Source organism: Rhinolophus hipposideros (assembly GCF_964194185.1).
Source record: "Rhinolophus hipposideros genome assembly, chromosome: 17".
NCBI classification, from domain to species: Eukaryota; Metazoa; Chordata; class Mammalia; order Chiroptera; family Rhinolophidae; genus Rhinolophus; species Rhinolophus hipposideros.
The window spans coordinates 45,425,841-45,447,463 of NC_138063.1; the positions used below are offsets into that span (position 1 = coordinate 45,425,841).

Genomic DNA, 21,623 nt, shown 5'->3' on the forward strand with positions numbered 1-21,623 from the left:
TGAATATGTTGCGTTTCCTACACAGCCTTTTCATTTCTGTAGAGTTAATAATGATCTTCTGTTTTTCATTGCTTGGTTTTCTATGTTTTTATTCCTATTTCAACCCAAACTCTCCTCTTGTTATCTAAATGTCCTCTCATTATATTCAGACACATCAGTTTCATCTTCCTTAAGAAATCCCTTCTGGAGCTTCTCACCGGCACCATCCTCTTTTCCTGCTTCACAGCTGCCTCCCTGTGATCTTAACTTGCCTCTCTCTTAACTGAGTTTTGTACCTTCTGCTCGCTCTCTCTCAATTCACTACCTTGTTTTGGTAGAGCACGTCTTCTAGGAGTTTCATGAGATGGTTGGATGGGAGATAAACCTTTTTATATTTTATAGTCTGAAAAATATTTTTACTCTAGTTTCAAAATTCTAGGTTGGAAATAATTTTCCTTTAGAATTTTAAAGCATTGCTCAATTTTCTTCTAGCTTCCAAAATAATTGTTAAAAAGTTCAAAACCATTCTGATTCCCATTTTTTTATGTGTGACTTGGTTGTGTGAGGTTTTTTGGTCATTTTAGTGGGAAAGGGAATGAAAGGAAATGCTTATTCTCAATCCACTATCATTATAAAGAACATACTGTTTTTGGAACTTATTTTTTAACTTAATCTGAAACGAACAACTTTCCATTTCATTAAGTATTCTACAAAATCATTTAATGGCTTTAGAGAGTGTAATTATTTGAACACAATCGCCTACTGATGGTCATTTACATGGTTTGTAAGTTTTCATTATTACAGATAATATTTGAATAAGCAATTTTTCCTGTTAGATTTTTTGATTCATCCCTGATTACTTACTAGAATAAATTTCTAGTAGTATAATTGCAGGGTCAAGAGGATTCTGAGTATTTTGATACATATTGCCAAATTATCCTTCCAAAAATTTGTGAGTAGAATTCCCACCATCACCAGTAAAATATGAAAGAAGCAGTTCCTACGTCCTGATCTTCCTCTATTCTCCTGCCCTCTGTTTTTATTTCCTTTGCTCAGAATAGCATTTCATTTGTATGTGAGTCAATAACTTGTTTTCTTCTAGTGCCTTGAAATAGAATACATTTTCAGCATGGAAAATAAGGTGTTCTTTACAGTTCTCTGCTTGGGAGTTTGGCCATCTGAATTCTCATCTTGGTTTTAGTACTAAATTGATTTTAATAAATAATAGCTGTTAGTATGATCGTGCAAAAGTTTAGAGGAGATAGAAACAATGAATATTAACTCATATCTACAACATTCTTAATTTACTTCCAGTGTTTGTCAGTGTACATTAATGCATTTTATTTCATTGTAATTTATTTTGTCTTTGATTTTTTCCACTTTACATAATATGTCTCAGTACAGATACAGTGTTTCCCTGAAAATGAGACCTAACCGGACAATAAGCCCCAGCATGATTTTCCAGGATGAAATACCCTGAACATAAGCCATAATGCATCTTTTGGAGCAAAACTTAATATAAGACCTGGTCTTATTTTGGGGGAAACACGGTAGTCTGCAGGCTTGTCGATGTTAACCTCTTTCTAGTATTCCTTTTATCCTACTGTGCATTTCAAGGGCATGGTTTGCTTCTTATTCTCCTATTGCCTCGGGTTTTGATAATCTTTTTGTTTAATTTATCTTTCTTTATATCTATCAGTTTATCTTCACTTTATGACTCATCATAATCATCTTTATAATATTTCTCTTTCTTTTGGAGTATTTCCATGGGGGGGTGTATTTCTCAAAGTAGGATCATCAAAAATTCAGTGTTTGTGTTCTTTCACCTAGTGAACTTTCCTACATATGGCCGTATGGCTCCCATTGTTAGGAGATACCAATAGAATCAATTTCTATATCTGTCTTTGCTTTTAGTTTCCCCAACTGTAGTATAACAGTGCTAAACAATGTCTGTGAAACTCTTTTAGCATAGGGATATTAATAAAAGAGAACATTTAGCAGTTATGTGGAAGATAACTTGCCACTTGCATATCATACCATCCAACAGCCAATGTGTGGATCTCACTAAAATGGCTTCTTATGGTTTTACAGTGTGTAGTCAACCATTGGGGTGTGGCTGTAGTTCACTAATGTGGGGATGATGTGTTCATATGATAAAGTAGATAAAGAGTATCTCCCTTCAGGATGAAAGAGACCATTGAGTATGTATTATGTGCCATGTACATATTCTATTAACAACCCTAGGCGGGAAGATAGTAGCACTGCTTCACAGATGAGGCAATTATAGTTCACAGAAGTTAGTTTGATCAAGGACAGACAGTAAACCGCAAAGGCAGAATTCAAGTGGAGGTTTGTTTGACTCAAAGCCCGTAGTCTTTTTACTCTACCACAGTAATTACCTGGGTCTGGAAGTGAAGGTTTAAGTGTATTCTATATGTACCCTGTTTAATGTCTGCAGAAACTGCATAAAGGTAGAAAATGTTAAGTCATTGTCAACTCTTTCTTTGTAACAGACAATGAACCAAGCCAAGTCTCAGAGCCCAAGAAGACTTTGTCACCAACTCGGGCAGCAGAACCAAGTCAGACAGTAGATCCAAAGCAGGGGCCCCAAGAACTTCAGAGTAAGAAAATCCAGGTGCTTGAGGAGAAGGTTCTCCATCTCACGAGAACGGTTCTTGATCTCCAGTCTTCTATGGCTGGCGTGAACAAAAACCTCAAACGTACCATTCAAGACGATGCCAGCAAAATGTTGGCATCATGGCTCAGTAACCTGCACCCCCAACCAGTGACTGACAGTACCATTGGTAGAGATAGAGAAACAGACCAGCTTCCTGGTGCCATCAACAATAAGGAATCTGGCATGAAGGACATCAAGTCCGAATTGGCTGAAGTCAAAGATGCTCTGAAGACTAAGAGTGACAAGCTGGAAGAGCTGGATGGGAAAGTGAAGGGTTATGAAGGGCAGCTCAAACAGCTCCAGGAGGCTGCCCAGGGCCCAACAGTGACCATGACAACCAATGAGCTCTATCAAGCTTATGTTGATAGTAAGATTGATGCCCTAAAAGAGGAACTCATAGAAGGAATGGACAGAAAGCTGGCTGATCTGAAGAACTCGTGTGAGTACAAACTGATTAGTCTCCCACAGCATTGTGATGACTATGGGAGCAGCTACCTAGGAGTGATCGAGCTTATAGGAGAAAAAGAAACAAACCTGAGGAAAGAAATAAATGACCTTCGAGCCCAGCTACAGGATCCTTCAGTCCGGTCAAATTGCTGTGATGGGGAAAAGAATGGTGACTTTGGGCAACAGATCAAGATGTTAGACCAGAAAATTGAAAGAGTTGCTGAAGCCACCAGAATACTGAATGGACGATTGGACAATGAGTTTGACCAACTCATAGTTCCAGAGCCAGATGTAGACTTCGATGCAAGATGGAATGAACTAGATGCAAGGATCAACGTGACAGAGAAGAATGCGGAAGAACATTGCTTTTACATTGAAGAAACCCTACGGGGGACCATTAACGGAGAGGTAGATGACTTGAAGCAACTTCTTGATCAGAAAATACAGTCTCTGGAAGAGCGCCTGGGGAGCGTTCTCTTAGAGATGGCGAACAGCACCGATGCAGAACTCTCTCCCCCAGCATCAGCCCTACCAGGGGTTTGGGGGGCTGGGAATGAACAGGTTATGGTGGAATTAAACCAACTGAAGGGCAAAGTTCAAGTTGTCGAGGATATTTGCCTACAGAACTTCCAGGGAGAGCTTCATGGGATAGAAGACATTTTGCCAAATGGAGAAGACCACGCAATGGGTGATAGTTTGAACCTTCTGAAATCTCTAAATGACACGATGGATAGGAAGTTTCAAGAAACTGAACGTAGCATCCAGAAACTTCAACAAGATTTTAGCTTTCTTTATGCTCAACTAAACCACACAGAAGATGATATGAATCGTCTTCAAAATGAGCTGAGCAAGTGGAGAGAAGGTAAAAATGCTGGTGTGGATGGGTTTTCTAAGGGGGGTGAGCAAGAAAGCATGGTGGAGTCCCTCCCATCCCCCCAGGACCCCGTGGGTCACTGCTGCGGCCAGCTGGAGGACAGGTGGCAGAAGCTCCAGAGGCAGATCCTCTCTGAGCTGGATACTTGTAAGGAGAACACCCACGGGGTCCAGAGGGACGTCTCCATGGTTGAGGACAGGGTGTCTCAGATGGAAAAAACTTGCAGCAAACTGGACTCCATCTCAGGAAGTCTTCTGAGGATCAAGGAAGGGCTCAACAAGCATGTCAGCAGCCTGTGGAGTTGCGTCAGGCAGATGAATGGGACACTCCGGTCACATTCCAGAGACATTTCTGGCCTGAAGAATTCTGTCCAGCAGTTTTATAGCCACGTTTTTCAAATTTCTACTGACTTGCAAGATCTGATCAAATTTCAACCACCAGCAGGTAAGTTGACCTTTACAATGTCATTTCTTGTATCTGTTTGCAGCATGTATTGTGCTAGATTTTGGACAGTTTGTGGAATTAACTCCATCGGTGCTACCCAAAGTATGCTTCATAGATTGGTGCCAGCTTGTGAATTGTTTGGTGCTGGATAGTAATCAGATCAATACCAACACTGAGAGTAAGTATTTAGAAAAGTGCATAATAACTTGTCATCATAGCATTCCAGGACGTGTGTGTGTGCTGCGTACAAGAACTGTTGTCTTCTGGTCCAGCGCCCATCTCCTTTGTGTCTCCCAGAGTTGAATGCCAAATTATTGGGTCCATAGGACTTGTTGAGGGTCAGCTGTGTGCCCAGAAGGACCCCACTTCCTGACCTGTCTTCTCCCTGTTTTCTTTTTCCCTCTCCTCCCCTTTGGGCCTTTGTCACCTTTTCCATTTTGCTTAGCTCCAGGTGACAAAGGCCCTTATGCACTGAGCTGAGATTTCATGCCTGGTGTGAGCCTATAGGATTTTATCATCAAGTCCCAGCTGAGACATAAAACCCGATGAGGGGAACGCTAGAGCATGAGAGGCAGATGAGCTCTGGCCTGGCTGAGGAGAGCTAGGACCAGGTCCTCAGGACGCGTGGGGAGGGTCTGAGGTAGTCAGAGATAAGGGGTTTGTAGATAAGGAGTTACCCAGGCCGACCAGGAGCAGGAAGCTGGCCTCTGCCCCAGTGTTGGGCTCACTGTTGCACGCTGTTTATTATCACCCCCTCCCCCCCAGGCCACACAGCTCCTGTAGGTCTGAAACGGTGAGTGAAGGTCATAAGACTGTGTGTTCATAGAATGATTGTCCCTTGTGGTGACAGTGCTGTCTGGACAGTGTTTTATAATAAAAGATCGAACCAGATATTTCCAGTTGGTTTGTAACTCCCAGTTAGTGTGGGACACTGTGTTAACTCTTTCACGCTTGTCTGTTGACGTAGCAGTTGGAGGTGAATGCCTTTAGAGAGAATATGACTTCCAAAAGATTATCCTTTTGGAATGAACTCACTGTTGTGAATGTGAAATGCATGGACTTTCAGGAATTTCATTGATTGCAAAGAGCCAAAAATAACCAAGTAGAGCTTTATCTATCCTTGTACAGCATCTAGCCTGGGAGATCTGTGACCTGAGTATTAGAGCTTCATGGGCAAATCAGGAATTAAGGTCACAGTGAAAGTCATACATCAACTTGTGAAAAGTCAGTGGAACATTTATTGAACACCTACTACGTGCAGGGCTCTGTGACGGATGTAGATGAGTGGCATGATCCTCACTCTCAGGCATTTTCAGTCACAATGGTGAAGATACACACAGGTCTGCCGAGAGAATGAGTGAGACTGTATGTAAAGGTCCAGTGAGTAGTGTAGGGGTTATTCTTTTAGCTCATAGGATCTTATTGAACCCTTATTGTGTGTTAGGTAGTGAGCTATGTGTGTGGAGTATGTGGATGACAATGTATGTGACAAGACAGTCTGCGGGGAAGCAAGCAGATGCAGATGGCACAGGAATGGATTTGTATAGGTGTACTGGGCTTGTGGAGAAGCACCCACAGCCACAGTGGACACTGGGGAGGGCTTCTCAGAGGAGAGAGCCCCTCAGCTGAGCCTTTAAGGTTGGATAGGTTGACAGTTCAGGGACTGGCAAGGTGAGGAGTGAGGTGTAGTGATAAGAGAAACTTCTGGAAGGAGGTGTTACCAGCACTAATAATTGAGGAATGGGTACCATTCAGAAAAACAGGAAGAGGGAGGGTGTATCTGGTGAGGAGTTACTGTGAACGATCAGTTATTTATTGCGGTGCAATAGTCTACCCCAAATCTTGGTGGCTTAAAACAACAAAGATGTATTCTTGTCGACTATTCTGTGGGTCAGAAACTTGGGCAGGGCTTGGCTTGGCTGTTCTTCTGCTCCTTTCGGCATTGGCTTGAGTCACCTACTTGGCTATAATCAGCTGTCGTTGGGCCTGGCTGGGCTAGAAGGTCCAGGAAGACTTCAATCACGTGTCTGTGCCTCAGGATTTCTCCACATGGCCATTCTCTCTCTCTCCATGTGGCTAACTTGGGCTTCCTCACAGCAAGGTGGTATCAGAGTAGTCAGATTTATGACACGCAACTGGCCCTAAGGGAAGGTGGAAGGCTAGGCTCAGGCTGGCTTCGTGTCACTTCTGCCACATTCTGTTGGTCAAAGCAAGTGAGCTCTTAAAGGGTGATGTGGCTTGTATGTGTCAGGAGGGAGGGAATATTAATGATAGTCCTCATATTGTCCACTGTGAGCAAAAGGCCAGGGTGAGGATGCAGTAGCCAGTGACCAGATTGCGGGACAAGGGATGCGGACTCTGATATTTCTACTCAGTCCACTCTCCTATTCACAGATCCCATTCCTTTTTTCAGAAGCATCCCCAACAGGAGCTGAATTATCCAGGAGGCAGCCAGTGGCGGGGGGGGGGGGTGAGGGGCTTCAGCTGATTCTCACATAGATCCAAGTCTCTCTTGTGTTCCTCCCGTTAGTACAGATGTTTGGTTATTCGGGGGACAAAGGGTCCACAACTTCCATCTAGGACTTGGACAGATGTCTAACTTCCAAACAGTAGAGAACCATTGCATTTTCATCACTGTCTCTCCTTCAGCTCAGTGAAGTGAGTGTGATGCCCTTCTCATGGCCCCCGTACACTCCCACCCATTCATTCATTTAACAGATATTTACCGAGTCATGTCCTAGTGCTGAAAGTTCAGCCCACATGGATCTTACACTCTAGCTGGGAAGACAGTGCACAGCCAAGCAAATAAAGATCTGATTTCAGCTAGTGAGAAAAGATACAACAGTACGAGGTGATTGAGATTGGGGGACAGTATATTTTAGGGGAGTGCTCAGCGAGGGATGCTCTGTAGAGATAACATTTGAGCAGAAATATGAATGAATAAAATGAGGGGACAAGGCCTGCAGAGATCTGTGGGACAAGTGTTTCAGCCAGAGGGAACAGCATGTTCAAAGGCCCTGGGGCAGGAATGAGTTTGCCCTGTCTGAAAACTCAGAATGACGGTTTGATCAAGTCTATGATCAAGGAAGGTCAAGTCTGTGATCAAGGAAGGTCAAAGAGGGGGTAGGAACCAGATCATGTAGGATTTTGTAGGCTATGATAAAGAAGTTGGATTTTTAGTACAATGAGAAACTACCGTGTTTCCCCAAAAATAAGACCTAACAGGAAAATAAGCCCTAGCATGATTTTTCTGAATGACATCCCCTGAGCATAAGCCCTAATGCTTCTTTTGGAGCAAACCTTGATATAAGGCCCAGTCTTATTTGGGGGGAAACACGGTATCAGAGGATTTTGAGTCAGGAAGTGATAATTATTTCCCAGGTTTGCAATCCCAGTTACTCCATATGTTTTCTGTACTTTGGGCAAGTTATTTATCTGCCTCACTTTCTGCATCTGTTAATGCTCCTAAGTAGTGGAGTATTAAGTAGTCCTTGGTAATTACTCAATAAATATTACCTATTTTTTAAGCCTCTGTCCCTCCAATGGATGTTCCGTCTGCTTCTGTCTGGACTTTTCTCCCTTGCTCTTCCTACAAACCCCCAGGCCTCCAGCCTCAGAGGAATGAGCGGGACTTTCTGTGCAGAAGACATGGGATGACAGATCTGGGTGTTGGGCTCCCAGCTGCCCTGCAGAATGCTCTCGATAGCCAGAGGGCATTTTCTTCCCTTTTCCTTTTGTTTTCTTCTTTTCTAAATTGAGGGTCAGGTAGGAAGTGTAAATAGCCTGGAAATCTCCCCTCCCTAGTGTTCAGGATTCGTGTCCAAATACTTTTGTTGACCAGAAGTTTGGCACTTAGGGCCAAATTAGGTTCTAAATGACAAGGACTTCTTAAGTCCATTTTTCTTCTGTCCGCTTTGGCTGTAAGGGTTTGGCCCTCTGTGACTAGACGCTCACATTCATTTTCACAGATGGGCAGAGGCACTGGTCCTTCATATTCATCACCAGCCACCCCCTCCCTTCCCTTTAGTTGGTATCTTTCCCCACTGTTGGGGTGGGGACAGCTCTGGTGTCTGCCCCCCCTGTGAGGCGGAAAGGCAGAGTCTGTTTTCTGCTGCACTGCACTTTGGACAGCTCAGCACACCTCAGCCTTCTCCTGTTCTGACATAGGTGCTGAGCCTGGCTGGACTCCAGCATTTCTGCTACTTCTCTTACAGTTGGAAGAGAAGGGGAGTTCCTGGTGTTGCGAAAGCTGAGGATGGTGGGCAGATGAATACTTCTGTGCATCAGGGAAGTTCTTTCCCTATGTCACAGTTCCAAGAAGGGACATGCCTGCCTAGAAGCCACAGTATGGTTTCAACATCCTCTAGTGACAAAGCATTACTTCCTTTTCCAAATTGCCCACTCTTTCTTCTGCTCATGTGTCGTGCAAGGTGTCATGCGGGTTCTCTGGTCCCGCTCCCCACATAAGAACGCAGGACACGCTGAGGCCAAAAAGGAACACCCACGGAGCCATAGATAGGAGAGTCACACCACTATATTCTCACTGGCGGCTGGGTTGGAGACACAGGAAGCAGGAGCCACACTATCTGCAACCTGCCATCCACTTCTCTGCCAACCAACCCCACTTGCTAGCTGCAATCCGCCATGCTAACTGCAATCCACTCTTGTTAGCTCAGCCACCATCTTCTTGCTATCCCCCATTTTCCTGCTAGCGTAGCCACAGCAGTTATATCAGTGGCCAGTGGCTCACTGGTTACAGCTGACGGCCATCCAATCACAGTTGATGGCCATTTATTACCTGAGCCAGCACCTTTCCACGTGAGGCCGAGAGCCTAAAAACTGCACTCCTGGCTCTGTCCCCACATCATGTCTTAGGGTAATTTCTCATAGTACTTGAATTATATTAATGACGTTTCATTTAGGAGTGTTACAGATTTAAGAATTCCTTCTTTATCAAGTTGATTTATCGAGATGTGCAAGATGTGTAAGAATGAAAAAGCATGGATTTTTCAAGTATTTAACCATAAAGGCTGGCCAGGGGAAGAGTAGCCTGATATGAATATAAGGATGGTTTTGGCCCTCAACTTAAAATCAGCTGAGTTTGGGGCCAGTTTAGGTCTAAGACAGCATGATGGATTTGGAGTTTTATAAACATATAAAGGCTGAATAAACTGCATACACTGGGACCATGCTGACTCCAGACAACATGCACTCTTTGACCTTGTGGGCATCTGGTTTTTATAATGCTCTTTAGTTGGCGTAAATAGCAGCTGCTTTTCTCCATCTTAACCTTGAATTTAGAAGTACAGTGTTCTGAGGACTGAACTCTCCCATAGCTGCATGCAAAATCCTCTGGAAGCTTAAAAAAAATAAGAACTGCTGAGCTCACTCATGAGATTCCTGCTCAACAGGGATGAAGTGAGACCCAGGAATTTGTAATCAAATTTGTAATTAAAATAATAAACTCCAAGCTCTGGTCCTGGAAGTGGAAGGAAGGCCACCTCAGAGGCAGCAGGAGACAACTACCCAGGACTAGCTGTGCCCAGAAAGAAGGGGAGAAGAGGGGGGAGGAGGGAGGTGATGAGAGAGAAGAAAATCACCAACTTTGACACTTGCCATCAACAAAAGGGCAACTGTGCTTGTGGGAATCCACTTACGGATTTTGTTCTGTTCGTTATTGATCTGTATCTCCGTACGCTTTGATTACTGCAGCTTTATAGTAAGTATGAAAAATCAGGTAACATAGATCCTTTCTGCATTTCCATGTACATTTTAGAATTAGTGTGGGGACAGAGTCCCAGAGAGCAGTTTCCAGGCTCTCGGCCTCACGTGGAAAGTTGCTGGCTCGGGTAGTAGATGGTCATCAGCTGTGACTAGTTGGACATCAGCTGTTACAGGTTAGCTATTAGCCACTGATATAATTGCCATGGCTAGGCTGGTTGGTTGGTTGGTTGCAGAGAAGCGGATGGCGGATCCCTGTGTCTCCAACCCAGCCGCTAGTGAGAAATAGTGATATGACTCCCCTATCTATGGCTCCGTTGGCGTTCCTTCTTGGCCTCACCATATCCTGTGCTCTTATGCGGTGAGCGGGACCAGAGACCCTGCATGACAATTAGCTTGTGAATTTCTACAAAAAAAAAAAAGAAATTCCCAAGTGATGCTGATGTTCAGATAGGCAGGAGTTCCCCTCTGGGATTCAGATAGTGAATTACTTTCCATTTTAAATGTAATGCCACAGGTTTTAACACATGCAACTAAAGTTGTATCTATATTTCCGTGTGGTACTTTTTAGAAATGCAGACCCGTTTTTGCCTGATTCCATGAGATTTCTGTGTGTTCACGTCTGGACTCACTTTCTTGGCTCGGCTCACTTGGCTCTGCCCCCTTGAAGAAGAGTCAATCTGGGCCCTTTTGTGATGTAACCAACATAGGGCTCCCTTGTACAATCTTGAGGGGTTTTTTTTCCTCTTCATTCCAACCAAAGCCAGAAACAGCATTTAGGTTGCCATTTGCTCAGAGTAGAACCATTCCAGTGAATACACGTTTTCCCTTTCTTTGCTGTCAAAAGAACAGTTCAGATTTTCTGTCAGTTATGTGTTCAGCCTGAGAACATTTCGTGTGCCCCTGTGTCCTCCACTTAGAGGGCACACCTCCTGGCCTGCTCTCACCTCAGCCTTCCTGCGGGGAAGATCAGTAGCTGTTTCCTCAAGAAGCCCATTTCTCGTAGCCCACCCTATGCCTGTTCAGTTCAGGAACTGTAGCCTCACAGTTCCTCTGAGCTCCCTGATGAGCAGGCATTTGTCATACCTGTCACTGGTGGCATGTGAGCCTGTTCCCAGGAACTGAGCTTTTGCCGCAGTGTGGTAATCGACTCTGACAAGATCCTCCGTCCATCCACTTAGCTGCCTTATGTCAGCATTTCGATGGATTTTTTTTTTTTTTTTTTTTTTTTAAGCCAGAAGTCTTGATTGACGTCTTTAACAGACTTCTATAGTTGCAGCATTTGGTCGGTGGACACACTCTCTGGATCTGCCTCCAGGCAGATCAGATTTCACCTCCACTGGCCTTCTAATGAATTGCACTTCACTCTTCCATATTACCCGCACCCATCACTTCATCTATTGGCACCGAATTCTGCCTGGGTGACAGGAGGTATTGCAGGTTTATCCTGTGTGATAGAGGAGGCTGATAACTCAGGAGGTTTCGGCTGCTTTCCCACAGCCAGGTCTCAAACACTGACTCTAATGTCTAAGACCAGTGTCTGTCCCATGCAGCCCCTTCTGTGCCAAGACACCACCAAGTTGCCAGAAACATGCTAAGGAACCTTAATTTTTGCAATTTAGATTCCCATTGCAACCGGCCTGCCTGCAGGATTTCCTAGCAGCTGCAGGAGACAGAACGCAGGCTTCTATCAGCAAAGTGAGATAGAATCAGCTGCAAGATGTGCATTCTTACTTAGCACTTCGGCCTCGTGGATTATTGGGGATTTTCTCAGGATGGTTTTTGTTTTAGTAAAGTTGAAATTGGTTTTTAATAAGAACTTTAAAGGAGAGGGAGTGGCCTTGACTACCGGGTGTTAGGTCCATCTGTGAAGGCCATGGCCCTGCCCAACTTGCTCATGTTGGCTGTAGGGACAGGGTCCCAGAGAGCAGTGTCCAGGCTCTCGGCCTCACGTGGAGAGGTGCTGGCTCAGGCAGTAGATGGTCATCAGCTGTGACTAGCTGGCCATTAGCTATTATTGGTTAGCCATTAGCCACTAATATAACTGCTGTGGCTATGCTAGCAGCAGATGGGGGCTGGCAAGTGCAGATTGCAGTTAGGATGGCGGGTTGCGGATCGTGTGGCTCCTGCTTCCTGTGTCTCCTACTCAGCCGCCAGCGAGACTATAGTAGTATGACTCCCCTATCTATGGCTCCCTGGGTGTTCCTTTTTGGCCTAACCATGTCCTGAGTTCTTATGTGGGGTGTGGGACCAGAGACCCCACATGACACCCCGCATGACAGTGGCACCAGGCCACACGTTGGCATCATGACCGTGCCATGGGTCAAGGTCCCAGAACAAGAGCCAGTACATGTGTGGCTGATCCATTCCTTACCACTCCTCACCAGTAAATGCAGGAGCAGCAAAACTTGGCTCTTATGAAGAATTCAATTCAAATGGTCACTCTCTGAATCACAAACATATGTTCAGTTCAGAAAGATATTGACTGCCAGAGAGTTATCGTTCCAGAATGAGCAAAATCCTGTCCAGTCTTTGTTCAGCTTGCAATAAATGTGCACATCAGACACACCACATGATGCCGTGGAGTGAGTGTGAGCTGGAGAGGCCAAGGCTGGGGTCAGTCCAGGTCCAGTGCAGCTTTCTTGGTACTGTCTTTGCTGGGAAGTGATGGGAGCTTTGGAGCACTGAGCTCTCCACAGCACTTGTGGACAGACTCCCAAGGAGATTAGTGCAGGATATTTGGCCTAAGCATTGCATTTGTTCATTCTTTCCCCTCTGCCTTCCACTGGTATGACAATCCTGGGTGCTGAGGGAGTGGTGACTATAAAAGAGAGAACTATCACTGTCTCTTTTTACCAGCACTGGCCTAATAGGGCCCTAGATTGGCAATTATTGGCAAAATTAGGGTGCCCAATTTAATGGCTGGCAGGAATTTGGGTGTGGCCCGTAGTACCTGCCATACTTCCAGCCTTCTTTTATTCACCAAACACTTAAATGTCTCAATGTCCTGTGCTAGGCCCTGTACTTAGCCCTGGGGATAAATGATCCCTGAAATGTGTCCTCAAGTGCTCTTCACCCAGCACAAGAGGAAAGATAAGAAATTGAAAGGGCCTTTAGAGGCCCAAAGAGCTTTATGGTTCAGAGGCAGGATTGTTCAAGCCCTACTGGGCAGATCCAGGATGGCTTCACTGAGGAGGTGGTATCTGAGCTGGGACTTCAGGGATGCGTGTGTTTCTCTCAGTGAGGTAGTCAGAAAAGGCAGTTGAGGGACTTCAGACAACAAAAGCAAAGGCATAAAGGAATGAAGCTCAGATGAGAACTGGACACCAGTGAGGGTGCCGAAGCCTGCAGGAGGACATGGCCAGGTGATGGGCGCTCAGGGTGTCAGACAGAGCAGATGTGATTCAATTTTATGAGCAGTGGAAAACAATGGAAGATATTTGGCAGAGAAAAGGCGACTAGAATGCTTTCAAAAGAGCACTGTGAAAAAGGTGTGGTAGAAGGAGCCAAAAATATTTCAGAATTAGAATCATCAGAAGGAGAGGGGGGAGTAAAATATGACTCTGAGTGCCTGGATAAGCTGACCAGGAGAAGGCTCATAGATTTCAAAGAAACAGGGTTGGTTTGAAGGGTTTGATGGGAATAGGTAAGAAAAGAAGGACCAGTTTAAGGGGCTGGACTTTGCTATTTTAAGGTACTTTGCTGACTGTAATTCACTGAGGGTTGTAGGACTAAGGAAAAGTATGTTTTACTTTTAAATTTTGAGTGGAGACAACTAAACTTAGTCTAAAAGGAAGGAGCTGATGAGGAGGAAGAAAGGAAAGAGGGTTGAGAAGAGAGGAGTGATGTTGCTTGGAGCAGCTCCAAGAAGAGAAGGGAGGTGGGGGCTGGGTCAGAAGGGTGAGAAGGGTGTGCTCTGGGAGGAAGGATAACTTCTGAGCTGGGGGAAACAGAGTGAAGAAGAGGAAACAGAAGATGGACAAGAAATAGAGTCAAGCATGCTTGGATTGGAAGTGATGGGGTAGAAACAGGCCCTGGTGTCTTCTACAATTACCTCTAATAAAAATAAGTAAAATAGTACTGAGAATCTTATAATGAAAATCAGCATTGCTGCTAACACTTTTCCGTGTTACCCTTCTCACTCTCCAGGGGCAACTGTGTGCAACTCTTTCAGCTGTTATTTTGCCCCTGATATTTGCCTCCATATTTCTAAATTGATTTATTAGCTTTAGACATCTCTCTATATAAATATTGCATGTAGTATGTAGAAAGTATATGTATATATCATTTATCAGCTACAGACAGCCTATACTTTAGACTCTCTCATGTCTCTCCCTGCTTCCCCTCCTCTTACTTCCAATAGAGTTGTACCACAAAAATCAAATCAATATTTATGCTGTTATGAACTTAAACAGCTCAATAATAGCTAAATATGATTATGTTGCTTTTTGTTTTGCTTTTCATAGTAGTGTTGCCTTGTTATTTGCTAGATTTATTGTATATTTTGTATTTTTCTCACCCTGCAATACTCTGTCATATAATTTTCCATAGCATAAAATGTATCAGATACTTGTCAACTCCATTTCTTAAAACAAGTGAATCTCCTTCTTGGAATTCTCTCTCTTCTTGATGCATTCTGGACTGCTTATTCTCTAAACTTGCTATAAGACTTTCATTCTGAAATTTCCTTCACTACCATCATAGAAATTTCTTGAACCTCTTTCTGGTTGGAGACCCTTTTCTTTATTTCATGTTTCTTTCATGGCTCATTCCCTTGTTTCAGTAGAGCACATTTTCCAATAGCTTTCTAAGAAAGGGTACTTGAGAGAGTTTTGTTTGTTTTGAAAACTGCATATCTGAAAATGTTTTTATTCTAATCTGATAATTGACAGATATTTTGGCTGAGTATAGAATTCAAGGTTAACAATGATATTCCCCTAAGATTTCAAGGCGTTGTTCTCTTGTTTTCTAGTTTCTGATACTGTTGTTGAGAAGCCGGATGACCCCCTTCTCATTCGAAGTCACTTAAAAATGTTTTTCCCCTGAACAGTTCTCTTTATCCTCAGTGTTCTGACTATGCCTTACTCAATAGTTGTGCTGGGATCTTTCATCTTCTTTAGTCCTGAGAAATTGTGTGTGTTGTTATTTGGTAATTCTCTCCTTACCTCATCATCCCTTCATTCCAGTTTTTCTGATCTTTTGTTTTTTGGTGAGGGAAAGACTTCCGGGTTGACCCTCTAATTTTCTTATGGTTTCCTTCCTATTAGCCATCATTTTGTCTTCCTGTTCTACCTTCTAAAAGATATCCTTGATTTTATCTACCAAAATTTCATTGAATTTTCTTATTTTGGCAAGCATATTTTTATCAGCAAAGGCTCACCCTTATTCTCTGATTAGGCCTTTTTTATACCCATCTATTCTTGCATCTTAGATGGTGTCTTCTATTTTCTGTGAGGGTATTACATGTTTATTTTCTTGTTATTTTATTGTCTGTTTCTTCAGAATTCTTCTTCATTAATGTTGGTTGGATGGCTCGTTTTGGTCTCTTTCACATTAGAGGCTTTCCTTGTACTTCAAGTGATCTTAACTGTGGTTCACATTTAAAGGTGAGGCGTAGATAGGGTTTCATGCTTGTGGACTTCACAGTGGAGTCAATTTGAAGATTTCTCCTACCTCTGACCTGAGATATAAACAAGCGTCCTAGAAGCTGAGCAAGGGAAGGGGGCTGGGCTCCTAATTCAGTAAACTTTGACTTAGTGTTTTCAGACTGTTGTTTCAACTCCTGTCCCCCACTCTGGCTGGTGTCTCTATGTCTGGAATCCCTCTGCCTATTTCTCTGTCTAACCCAGCCCTTCTTAACCAGGATTCTGAAGAGAAGTCCTGCTGCCGTCCCACTGATTGGCATGAATTAACTTTTCTTCTCTGCATCTAGAATGGTATTAGCTCTGTATTAACCTTGGGAGAATTGAGAAAGTGATAACTCCACTCATTCTCTATAGGGCTTAATTCTCTCATGGAGCACTGGTCAGGAAAGGCTGTTTCAGAAACAACCTCCCTTTGGGGCTAGAGGTGGATGAGCAAGCTGGCTCTGTGGGTGGAGGGGGAGCATGTGTTTGATATGCCATAGTTACCTTAGTAAGTTTTAAAATTGAACTAGACAGTGGGTCAAAATGCAATCATTGACTTTGCCAGAACATAATTTATAGCTTTGGAACCTGAGCATTGCAGGCATCATGGGGACTGAGGAGATGGGGAATGGCTTTTGAGGGTGGTAGCTGCCCATTCCCAATTATTTTTAGATGCTTTGGAGGCCCTCAGGAAGGCTTCCTGGAAGGCTAGTTCCAGGAAGGTATTCACTGGAGGAAAGGGTGGCAGCTTCCCGGCTGTGTCACAGCACCATCCCAGGATGGAAGGCAAACGTTGAGCAGGGGTGGAAATCCCGTTGGTTGGGAATCTTGCCTGTGGTGACAGGCAAGGGCTGTTGCTCCTTCGGGTCCTGGTCTTGCTGCAGAGGTGGCCAGAGTTGCCTGACCCCTGCTTGGGTCACCTTGCTGTCTGTGCCCAGAAGGTCCTTGGCTTGTGAAGCTGTCCACAGTGACCCCCAAGACTAGCTTGTTTAAAAGAATGTCAAGTTGCTGGTGGCAGCAGATTCCTCTCAGTAATTTGTGATAACATCTGGAGCATCATTGTGCAGTAAAGTCAGGAAGTTTTGGGTGCTGGAGCCAAGAATGGTACTGTTTTAAAGAGTGCAACCATCGTATAGGGAGGCTGAAAATCCCACTTCCTGGGGCTTGCAGGCCCCAAAAGCCCTTCTCAAAGGCTTCCGGGCCACCCAAGGGCAGCTTGACCTGACGTCTTTTCCGAAGCTGTGACGCAAGCTGTCCCCAGGCTGTGGTGGCTGCTCTTGTGTTCCTCGGGGCAGTCACAGCTTTGTTGATGCTACTCCAGGGGCAGCCATCTAGGCACACACTTTTAGTTTCTCAGAGGGGCTGTGACTGAGCAGTCGAGCCTGAGGTTTTTAACTCTGTGTATTTCTTTCCATTTTTCAAATGCTCAGCTGAGGAGCCCTCAGAAGCGCCCCCACCGCGAGGGAAGGATCTGCAGACCCCAGAGAAGCCCCCTCAGCCGGCAGAGGCCCCCACAGAGCCATCTTATCCAGAGCTGACCCCTCCATTGCTGCCCAAGCCCAGTGCATCCCCGCCTCCCGAGGACCCTGGACAACAGCTGCACACAGGCCAGCAGCCTGTTCTGCCTAAGAGACCTCTGCAGCCACTGCCCCCACCAGCATGGCCCGGCTGGACAGGGCTGCCATTCTTGCCTGGCTCCACTGGGGTCATAATGGAGACTGGAGAGGCTGGGCCTCCAGGAAGGATGGGCATGTCAGGCAGGGGCCTGCCTCAGGGGGTGGATGGCCAGACGAGGCAGGTGCCCATTCCCAGCGCAGAAGGCTTCGCAGGAGCACCAGGTGAGTCCATGGCCACCGCTGCTGGGCACATCTGAGCTGCAGAGGATGAGAATGAATGGAGGGGCAGCCTGGGCCTCAGGGGCCTGCTGCAGGGGCTTTGTGGGTCCAGGGTCCAGCCTTCAGGGTGTAAGGTCCAAAATTTAGCTCTCCAAAGGTGCTGAGGGCTAATTGAATCCCCAGAGGCTGGGGTACCCCAGCGACAGTGCAGTAAATTATACTTAGAATTGCCCCCTGGGCTGGACTCCCTGGGCCACGGGGCAGCTCGATCTTCCCAGCAGGAAGTGTACCTGGGAAGCCAAGTGTGTACTGGGAGCTTGTTTCTCAGCAGACAGCTGCATGCCAGAGTGGGTAGGCCAGAATGTTCTGGCTCAAATTCCAGCTGTGTCATCACAAGCTTTGAGACCTGGGGCAGCTTCCTAACCTGGGGTTCAGCTCCCTCCCTGCAGAGTGAGGACAGTAATAGGACCCCCGAGTACTGAGGCTGGAGGAGGACAGCCTCGTGGGAGGTGAGGTGATGGTGTTGGGCAAAGGCAGGAGGGAGACAGAAAAGGGAGCCAGCATTTGTGGGATCCCCGCCACGTGCCAGGAACCGAACCAGGAGCTTGATCTCCTATAGCCCTCCTGACAGCACTGTGAAGTTGATATTAGTTCAAATTACCGATGAGGAAACTGAGGCTCGGGGCTATGACTTGCAAACAAATGGTGTTGGACAGTTTGTTTTCTGTTAGTTTCATAGATCATGGATGGTTATATGCTATTGGGTTACTGTCTGCCATCCATGCCTCCATCTATCGTGTGACAAACACTGCATGTGGCCTAGCTGAAGGCGAAGCCTGTGAACAAACACTCCTAGAGGGCAAGCATGGTAGTTGGCATGTGTGAGTCTGATTCAGTCTTTCGAGATCTCCTCCCTGGCTTGAGAAGCCCCAGCATCGCATCTTTCTCTTCACGTTCCCCCAGCCAGCTCACCCTCAGGGCCATCTCTGGCGAGGGATAAGCAAGGAAGCAGGCACACTGGGTACTAGGAAGGCAGCTTGGAGTGGGTGCCCTTGCTTTATGTCTATTTAAAGAAATAGTGTAAGGAGCAGGGAGAAAAAAGAGGGGCTCTGAAAAAATGAGATGCTGTTTAGGATTTTGATACTCTATTCCACTTTTGTTTTTCAGGATACCCCAAGTCACCTCCTGCAGCCTCCCCAGGTACGTCTGCTTGGAGACCAGGGCAGGAGGCTGCTTCTCCTTGGCAGCCTCTGTCCGGCATGTCCTTCCTCCTCCCTACAGTCTGTTGGTGTGGGTGGAGGTTGGGGCCCAGCCCTTCTCCACCCAGCAACCATGAGATAGGGCCTCTGCTGACTGCAGTGGACTGAGCTTCCTCACAAGGTTTGCTCCCCAGAGAGGGTAGAGTCATGCCTGAGACAAAGAATTTTCCCTCATGCTTTGTCCCAGCTCATGGAGTTTCCCGAGGACCACTGGGTGGGCCTCTGCCCGGTGTGGCCCTGACCTGCTTCCTGGGAGTCCAGGTTTTATTGGTTCTTCAATAAGTAAGCAGCTCCCTAGGTTTTTCTCATTACCCACTCCCTGCCCTCCCCCAAGCCCCCACCCAAAAGCCCCCTACCTCTCACACACAGCATCGCATGCTGTCTGCTCTCACTGAGGGATTCTTAGTCTCACACATTCTTGCCTGCCACATTCTTGCCTGCCACATTCTTGCCTTAGCCCGCCACCCCCCCATGTCACACACACAAAATCTCTTATGCACAGTGTCACACACACAGTCTCACACACACTTCCAGCAAGTGCCTGTCCAACTGCCCAGCTGTCCCCTCTGCTGATCTGACAAGGGACATCTGGCCCTCAGGTGAGGACGGTGTGTGTCCCTGGGTGCTTTCCTACTTAAAGGCAAAATAAACTGGTGAGGCTGCCTCTCGGAACAGGTGCTGAATCCGTCCCCCTGTGAACACTTGTGTCCTTCTGTTCCAGGGGTTCCGGTGCCCTCTCTGGTGGCTTTCTCTGCAGGGCTCACCCAGAAGCCTTTCCCCAGCGATGGGGGTGTTGTCCTCTTTAACAAAGTGCTGGTCAATGACGGGGACGTGTATAACCCCAGCACCGGTAAGTTTTGAGGGGGCGCACTCTCTGGGGTCCTGGGGGGGTGGGCATTACTCTAGAGATGCCCTAGTAGCTGAGAGCACTTGAGGGGGTGGTTGGCAATGTTGCTGTTCCTCGTTGTGGGTTTTTGTGAAGAGGTTTCCAGCTCGCAGGCAGCAGGGTGGGTGGGTGTACAGTGACATTTCCCAGTCATGAGGTCAGCATATCAGCCCTTGCCATGGGACTTGTTGTTCATGTGATTGTGGAGGTTGTTAGAAAGGCTCTCCCAGCCACAGCCACGGAGAGGCCCTCTTTCTCGGTATCTGTCCTCAAAGCCTGGGACAGGACAGGCAGGAGACCACTTCACCCTGCCTCCTTCAGGAGGTCATGGTTTATGATGGACAGAGCCAAGAAAGGGACAGCCTTCCCTCCAGAAGGCAGCCCTGTGTGGGGTCTTTTGCTCTGAAACAGAACCACTTTAGCTACCTGGATTCTGCCTGCCCCAGCCCGAGAATAGTAAGGACAGAGGTCACCCTAGGTTCCTGCAGCACAGGTTTCCTCCCTCCCCCCACCCCACCACCCGGGAGCCTGGGCTCCTGTCTCTGGGGACTGGAAGCAGAGCCCTTCCCATCAGGTCAGATGTGGATGGACATGGTCTCCTGTGTAAAAGGGAAGGTGAGCCAGGCCTTTGCCTGGCCCACTGATGTCCCCCTAGGGGGCATGATTCCCTACCTGGCCCACTGGCAACCTTCGAGGAAGAAGAGCTCTAGGTGTGCCTGAGTCGGATCAGGGCAGAGCCCTGAGGCGGTTGCTGAGGGCCCAGGTGGCCTGGGTGTTTTTCCTGAGGAGCTCGGATACTGAGGAGAGGCCAGTGTCTGGGACCATCAAGTGCCAGCAGACTGAGGTGCCTACATGGGTCCTCAAAGGGTTGCACGTATGTGACGGCTGGTGGGTTGCTGGGAGGCTATTGGGAGATGGAACCGAGTTCCTTCTGAGTAGTTTTTAGTCGTCACCCTCCCGTCTTCCCTGTCTGGCCACCGTCTAGTTACCGTGTTTCCCTGAAAGTAAGACCTAGCTGGACATCAGCTCTGATGCGTCTTTTGGAGCAAAAATTAATATAAGACCCAGTCTTGTTTTACTTTAAGACCCGGTATGTAATGTAATGTAATGTAATTTAAATGTAAATGTAAATGTAATGTAATGTAATATCGGGTCTTATATTAATTTTTGCTCTAAAAGACGCATTAGAGTCGTTGGTCCGGCTAGGTCTTATTTTTGGGGAAACATGGTAAATCCTGCCTGTTCTTAGGACAGTGGTTAGGACAAGTGTTAGTGAGCATTCAAGTCTCCAGGAAGCATGGAACTCTGGGTCCTCCAGGCTGACTGGAGGGAAGCGCAGGACCCTGTTTCTAATCCGCTCCTGAGGCTCGGAGGCAGGAAGGCTGGGGCGTGACAGATGCTGCTTTGCTTTCAACTCAAGTAGGGCTTCTTCTGGAGCCAGAAGAAGCCCTCGTTCCATGCTGCCTTGGTGGTGGTGACTGCTAGTCCACTCTGTCAAGCAGGGACGATGACCCACATTTCTCCCTGGGATGGCCAGTGCAGAACCCTTCTTGTCGAGCAGGTCCTCAGTAAATTCTGGGTGACCCTGAGGAGGCCTCACCTCAGGCAGACTCTGAGGCAATGAAGGCCAGGGGCCCAAAGTGCTGGGACCGGGTCTGTCCTCACACCCAGGCACCTCAGGACATGCTCCTGGAGCTTTCGCTTCCTTACTAGTAAAGCTGGGGAAGGGAGCTGGGTGGCCTGGCATTTTTCAGGGCAGTTTGCAGAGCCGGCCCCTGCGAGTCCTTCTCAGCTCCAGGCCCACCCTTCTGTCAGCTCTTGGCCTGTGGTGCATGTTCCATGTGTCGTCCTCCCCGAGCTCAGGGGAAGTGACT

General features: G+C 46.5%; 1 protein-coding gene across 1 annotated transcript in view; it reads left to right on the forward strand.

Annotated features, from left to right (window-relative positions):
- EMILIN2 (elastin microfibril interfacer 2) overlaps nt 1-21,623 on the forward strand; it is a 50,423-nt gene that overhangs the window by 26,712 nt on the left and 2,088 nt on the right. The window contains exons 4-7 of the mRNA XM_081078700.1: nt 2,493-4,421; nt 17,200-17,607; nt 18,772-18,804; nt 19,585-19,713. Of these exons, the coding sequence (XP_080934826.1) occupies nt 2,493-4,421; nt 17,200-17,607; nt 18,772-18,804; nt 19,585-19,713 (2,499 nt within the window). The remainder of the gene's footprint in view (nt 1-2,492; nt 4,422-17,199; nt 17,608-18,771; nt 18,805-19,584; nt 19,714-21,623) is intronic.